Source organism: Nothoprocta perdicaria, unplaced genomic scaffold (genome assembly GCF_003342845.1).
Source record: "Nothoprocta perdicaria isolate Ctin4 unplaced genomic scaffold, notPer1 scaffold_163, whole genome shotgun sequence".
NCBI lineage: Eukaryota > Metazoa > Chordata > Aves > Tinamiformes > Tinamidae > Nothoprocta > Nothoprocta perdicaria.
The window spans coordinates 1,798,204-1,805,095 of NW_020454794.1; the positions used below are offsets into that span (position 1 = coordinate 1,798,204).

At 47.9% G+C, this 6,892-nt stretch overlaps 1 protein-coding gene across 1 annotated transcript in view; it reads right to left on the minus strand.

Annotated features, from left to right (window-relative positions):
* TBC1D8 (TBC1 domain family member 8) overlaps positions 1–6,756 on the minus strand; it is a gene marked incomplete at its 5' end in the record, with an annotated part of 41,745 nt that extends 34,989 nt beyond the window's left edge. The window contains one exon of the mRNA XM_026035653.1: positions 6,685–6,756. Coding sequence (XP_025891438.1) covers positions 6,685–6,756 — 72 coding nt within the window. The remainder of the gene's footprint in view (positions 1–6,684) is intronic.
* Between the last annotated feature and the right edge of the window lie 136 nt (positions 6,757–6,892).

A 6,892-nucleotide genomic window follows, 5' to 3' on the forward strand; every position in this document is an offset into this window, starting at 1 on the left:
GTGGCCCTCACGACGGCCGTTTTGACCAAAATCCAAGCACGTTACCACCTGGCTTTCCTGCTCTTAAATACCAAATAAAGCTGGAGGTGCCCGGGGAGGTTCTCCAAGGAGTGTTGGACCCCTGTGCTAGGTAAATTAAATAAATAAAAAGGAGATAGAGGAAGAAAGAAAGGAGCTTCTAATAGCTGGCTTGCATTTGTAAGAGGATTTAAGAAAACATCCAATATTAACAAAYAAATAAAAGCTGTATATGCTAATTCAGTTGCAACCCAAGGAGAAGGAAAATATTATTGAAGCTAGGGGCAGTATTTTCCAAGGGCTCCTCAGGTGGCTCTTGTTTTGACWGACCTTCCACCCTGGACACTTGCACTCTGCTTCCCACTGAAGCAGCAAGCAGACAAACCACTAAAAAGCACTCTAAAACAAAGATGAACATTTACAAAGCACACAGATTTTGAARCTAATACATCCAGTACCTTCTGATATTATGTCCTAATGGCTTGTCCCATGGAAGGGTMTTTCCAAAGGGTCTCTGGCTCGCACCCAGATGCCCTAGGATGCTGCAGACTTCCTTCTSCACCAAAGGCAGCAGCGAAACCACTTATAAAATACACCAGAATAAAAAGGAAATAGAAACAGAGGGCAGAGAGAGGAGAGGAACTGCTGTGCTGCTTTCTGTCCAAGTTCTCTTAGGTATTTTTTCTCATTCCGCATGGGACAAGATTTGTGGATGAAACTGATAACTGAGACTACCTCCTTCCCTTTAACAGTCATTCCACCAACTTCTCATGAGCTTCTCTCCCCGCTCCAAAACGCAGGGCTGTTSCGGGGAAGCAGCTACCCCTGTGCTAACTTCRCCATGGGAAATTSCAGACGTGGGTTCTGGGAGACCTCTAACTTCCAATGAACTTTCTCAAAAATCCTCCTGGCGTCAGGCATACAACACCACAGAAAACCTCAAGAAAAAAAACATTTGCAAGGGACCAATTTATTTTTTTTCTAATAAATCCTGCAACAAACAGGTAGCCTCTGTTTGACAGAGGTCAATAAACTGCTTGCAAATTGCACATTATGCACTGTGCAACTTGATTTTATTTTCCAAGACAATCCCAACTGAATGCACAACAAATTTGCTCAGTACTTCTTCAAATAAAAAATAAACCCTCAAGGATATTTTATATGAATCCGGTTCTCAAACRCACTACTGAAAGTATTACCCTTCTTTTCATTTTAAAGATACGTTTCTTCACACCTCACGTCCCTGCAGAAAGCTGAAGGATTTGCAAGTTATTTGCAAGTTATCCCATAAGCATCATTATTCATAACTAATCTAGAAAAGACACACACGTACAGTGAGTTAATCTAGCAGCTATTTCTACTAAACATATTGAGTGTTTAAAAGTCAGCAATGCAGGCTCCCTGCCTCCATCAGCTCCAACTCTCCACATATTGCTTAAAATTCCTTCTCAACTTCAGAGATACTGAGCAGTGGATGATTAAAGCTCAATTTACACTAAAATAACTGAAATTGGTTCATGGGGGGAAAAATTAATAATAAAAAAGCAGGCAAGGAGGGCTACAGTACCACCACACTGAGCAGTGCTGCTCTTAGGCTTTGCTTTTTAGGAGACACGTGGCCCTCAGAGCCAGGCCCTGCTGTTCAGCACAAACCCTGGGCTCCCTTGGCACGGAAGGCCAAGGCCAAGGCCAAGGCCAAGGCACCAGGCGATGACCGGCGGCACCTCCGGGAGCGCGGAGCACCTTGCCCAACCACGTGCCAGCCGGGATTGCTGCGGGATGGCAGCACGCTAGCCGGGAGCGCCCTTTCCCTCAGGGATGCGCAGGGAGAGCTGGAGCCTGCCAGGTTCCTGCTCCAATGCAAAGCTCAGGAGCGAGAGCATCTCCAAATCCGCACTTCAGAGCTCAGCGCTGCGTTTTATTGCTGCTTCCCGCCTCTCTCCCTCTATCAAAAAAACAGATAAGATGGAGAAATAAAAGTCAGGGAAGCCAAAGCAAGGGATGAAGGGAACACCTTGCGCGGGAGCACCAGCAGGACGGGCGGCCTCCGGCACGCGCAGCTCCGCAGCGGCAGCCAGCGGCTACGGGGCACCCCAGTTGTGAACGGGGGAGCGCCGAGGAAAGGGCAAACTCCACAGCCAAGACGGTCACAAACACCAAGGATTTCCCCTCGGTTTGAAGGCAGTAACATGAGCCGATGGCTTCAATAAACCCGGGTGCCTCTCAGCAGCCTGAGGCAGAGGAACACCAAGCATCACCTTGCTACTCCCCTTTTACCGGGGCACAGAACAGGGAAAAGGGAAAGTCATCCATGTAGGAAATGAGGAGGATCCCACAAGTCCCATCCTGGGCACACGGAGCCCCGCTCGGCGCCCCGAAAGGGCAGCTCAGGAGCTGTGAAGTTCCAGCCTCTTCCCGCTCTCCACGAGCCATTTGTATGAGAACAGGCCAGGATTGGTGCAGCTGTTCATCCCCGTCCACTGTGACGGCAATGAAAGTCACGTTCAGATTAGGTCGAGCCTATTTTTACAGCCCTGAAGGCCACAGAGCCAAATGCTTTGATTCTCACGTTACAGATCCATAAATGCGGAATTGTTTTCTACCTGAACACTAACCAGGAGGTGGGACACCCAAGCTGCTGCTTGCAGCACCCCGAGTTACCGGGSCACAATGTGTTACTTTGGGTGCTATCATAAAACATCATCTCTCTCCTTTTTGGTGGCTGCAGTACCTGATATAAGCAAAACAACCTAGTATTACTTAAATTCTGTCACCACGCAGAAGTCACTCTYTTAAGAGAGGGTATCTAAGCATGAGCTCAGAAAAAAAAAACTACRGTAAAAAAAAACAAGCAAATAAAAAAAGGCTGAAGGAAAACTAAAAACCCTGCCGATGCGAATTCCACTCATGGGCAAGGCTAGATAACATTTTGACAAGAGTCCAGGTTTCCAACAAATTGTTTGGATTTCCCCCCTTCTCGTACMAGGTTTCAGAGGGAGTTTTTCCCTTAAGTAAACAAAGACATAAAAAGAGATACTGAGGAATCTTTTATTAACATTGCTGTTGGGACCTTTTGCTCCCCTCAAACTACTACATTTATTCTTAATTAACYTTTTTTWTTATTATTATTATAGAGCAAGTGTTACTTTKAGCTATCAGCAACTTGCTGTGGTGCTTTGGACACTGTAAYAGTGAGAGTGACTTCCCTGGCCCTGTGGGTCTGTGTCAGGACGGCTCTTACAAGGCCACGAACACCTTCCCAAACGGTAAGAGTAAGTAAAAGTATATGGTGTAGTATATAAAAGTATATGTTCCCTACTAAAAGCCGAGACTTGACCATATTTCTGACCGACTACAACATGCCTAGTCTACAAACTCTCCCTTCTCATGGTGCAGAGCAATAACCGGGAGCAATCGACACGCAAACCTGCTCCTGCTCATGAGCAGCTCTGCATTCCCGGCGTCCGCTGGGTTTTCACTRCCATAAGGAAGCTCTCCTTAGGTATCTCCGACAAAATAAGGATTTAGGATGTGTCCCTGTAAGGGGTCAGTGGCTGCCTTTCTCCGAAAGGGACCGTATTACAAAGTTATTCACCCCGGGAGAGGAATGGCACTAACAAAAGCTCATGTGTGTAAGAGGACTACTCTGCTGTTTGCACTGCAGAGAACGAACGAGCAGCAAAAAACCTTTCGCTCTGTGCTAAATTTCCAGACAGGGGCATAGAGCTTATCAATAAGCWTTGCTCTGTATGCACTAAAAATTAAAATCCGGGCAAGTGGAAATAAGCTCTGTAACTAATCAGATCTCCACTCACACCCAGGAGGTGCTCCAGAGATCAGCTTGAGAACGACCACCTTGCAAGAAGGTAAAACCCTAAGACTTTATTTCAGTTAGCRATATATGGCTCAAGTAAGTGTTTTTATCACACCTGATTTTACTGGAGGAATAACAAAGTTCAAACTCACATAGCACAGATGCTTCTTTTTGCCAGCGTGTTATTTGATATTTGAAGTTGTGAACTGCTAAGGTTYATGTGAGCTTGAGGGGAAATGGCTCTCTCTCCTGCACCTTCATCCGCTGAGGATTAAGATGACCACATCCACCTTGGAAKGTGTCCCCAGCTGGAATCTCTTGGAGACTGGAAAAGTATATGGGGGGGAGTATCATAAATCAGTTAAAAACACTGGTGAAATTCATAACCTTTACTCCAACTTCTTGCTGGGAAGAGAATCACTGTGCATCAGAAAGTAAAGACACAAAACTGCTTGAAATAAAGTCTACAAACTTTAGCGGTCTTTAATCTTATTTGTAAGAGGCCAGAAGTATTTAAAAGAATCTTAAGTGTTTGGYGGTGTTTTAAATACATTTATAAGTATGCAYCAAGAGTGTGTAATGTGAAGCACTGAGCAAACAGAAACTGCTTGGGAAGAGCAAAAAGTTGCTCTTAATCCRGTGCCCATGGCAAAAACATTCCCAACAGGTCACAGAACAAGCAGTTTTGCTGTCAAAATGAAAAATATATAAATAAATAAATAAATAAAGGGCTAATCTAATCAAACAGGAAGCTAAATGGAGCTTTCAACATCCCCTAATAAAGAATGAAAGCAGCAGCCCTGGTGCACTCTCAAACTGAACCACCTTGCATTATTCTCCTGGTGGCGGCTCCAGCTTATTCCTGGAATGTGAGCTCGGAAGCAGGGGTCGTGGCGGGTGTCCCGATCCAGCCAGCTTTGACCCGGAAGGGGCTTCCATCGCACATCTTCCTTTGGCTGGAGGCATCCAAGGAAGTCTTCCTCTATGGCAATAAAAAAGCAGGACTAACAGCGACTGCTGAGCCAAATAATTCCAGGAATTCTATTAATTTACTGTTTGTTAAAAATTAACAATTGCTTCCAAAATTATCATTTTCTGTGGAGAAAGTGTTTCTAAAAACCAACCTCCTTCCTAAATCTCTGATCCAACAAAGCTCTCAAGCAGAGGCCCGGATTCGCTGGCAGGTTAAACATTTACTTGAAAAATACAAGCCCGGGGAAGAGAGAAAATCAAATTACACTGGTCAGATAATGAACATCCAAACACAACCTCCTTCACTTTCTGTACCTTCTGCTTGCAAGCACAATGTACATTCAGTAAATGCCCCAGAACAYAAATTAAATAACGGCAGTAAATACACTCTCCTTCTTACAAGCACCTGCTCAGACACCGATTCAAAAGCACGACCCAGAGAAATACAGACATGGGAGAGAAAAGCTCTCATGYGATGCGTCTTTCAGGAACGAATCCACACAAAATACACCCTGCAGCTCTGCTAGGTCCCGTTGAGATCATGGACAAAATGCCCTGGCAAGGAGAGAGGAGGGAAAAGCCCTGCAAGAAAAAACACCTCATGCAAATACACGAGCAGAGCCCTAAAGCAGCTGTGCTCAGGCAGGCCCAGTGAATACACGACACTAAATAACACACAGGAGCGCTGCTCAAGCGCCACCCGCTCCGGCCACCGCCACGGTTTAACCAAGAGAGGGGTCGGGGGGCGCCGCATGGCCACCCCCAAAACGCTCCTTTCCTGGCRCCTGCGGGGCTTGATTTTGAAGCTGATCCCGCGTGGAAGCTCAGACTGGCAAGGCCTGAGCATGCACTCCCACCGCAACGGCTCGGCCCTCCTTAGGGAGCCTCGGATGTCCCTGCGGYGCACGGGACCCTCGCGTCGTCAAAACCTTCTCTCAGGTTCAACCACAACCGCACGGAGCCAYTSGAGAGGAAGCGAAATGGGTAACGCTCCCACTTAGGCTCTGCTTTCCCAGGAAAGCAAGCGGAGTGTTCTCACCGAGGACTCTGCAGCTGATTAGCCCACGGACCGAAATGCGGCAACACTTTGTAGCCCCTTCCATCTGCAAATTTCTAAAAGGTAGGAACAAATAAAACGTCTCTGTATCCTTGTGCAGCAAGAAGCACAACGGGACTTCTGCACTGAAAAGAAACGGATCTACCGGTAAAGCCAAACTGTTTTCCAGGTTTGGGCTCCATTTTGACTACTCCAGCTATGAATCACAACCACAACAAAGTTACCTGTCTAACTCCAGCTATACTTAATGCTCCAACACACTATTCTGTTAGAGAACGCCCATTTCTAAGCCCTTTCAAATGCCAAAACTTAAAAGGACTCGAGAGGACCAGCACTTACAGCTCTCTAAGAAAACTTTYTGTTTTCTCCTTCTGGTGACAGGAAAAAGAACGGGGTAAAGGGAGACAAGAGTGGCTTTTCCCRCCAGCCAAGGGAGATCCGTGCAAGCCCGAGCACTGCCGATCCAGGCAAGTGATTCACCTGAAACGCAACCGGCTGGAAACGCGGCCGGTTCTGCCTGGCGCTCCCAGGCTCCCGCCACACAAACCGGGCACCGGAGGGGCTGACGAKCCTTCACCCGGGCCCCCTGGGACCCGCACGGAGACGGGGCGGCTGTAAGGGACCCTTGGGAGTGCGGAAAGGGGCCCGCACGGCGCGGCCGGCGGCGCAGGCGGCTGCGCCCCAGTGGGGCTCACGGGGCGCACACGGATAACGGGGCCCAAGGGAACTTTCGGGCTCCTTTACTGCTCCGCRGCGGGCAGAAATTAAAAAATAATAATAAAAACGGAGGGCGGGAGCACGCGCAGAAAATACTACCACTTACTGGCAAGGGTCAAGGTTCCAACAGGAAAAGTTTCTAATGAAATAATGAAAAATATTAACCAGACCGCGTAGCCTTCTCCAAACAAAAGCCCGGCTCYGGGAGCAGCGGGCGCTTCCCTCGCGGCGTAGGCGCCGCTGCGGCGCCAGCGCAGACCCGCCGCGGGGCCGGGCAGCCGCAACGGCCGCCGGGGGCCGCAACCGCCGCCAAC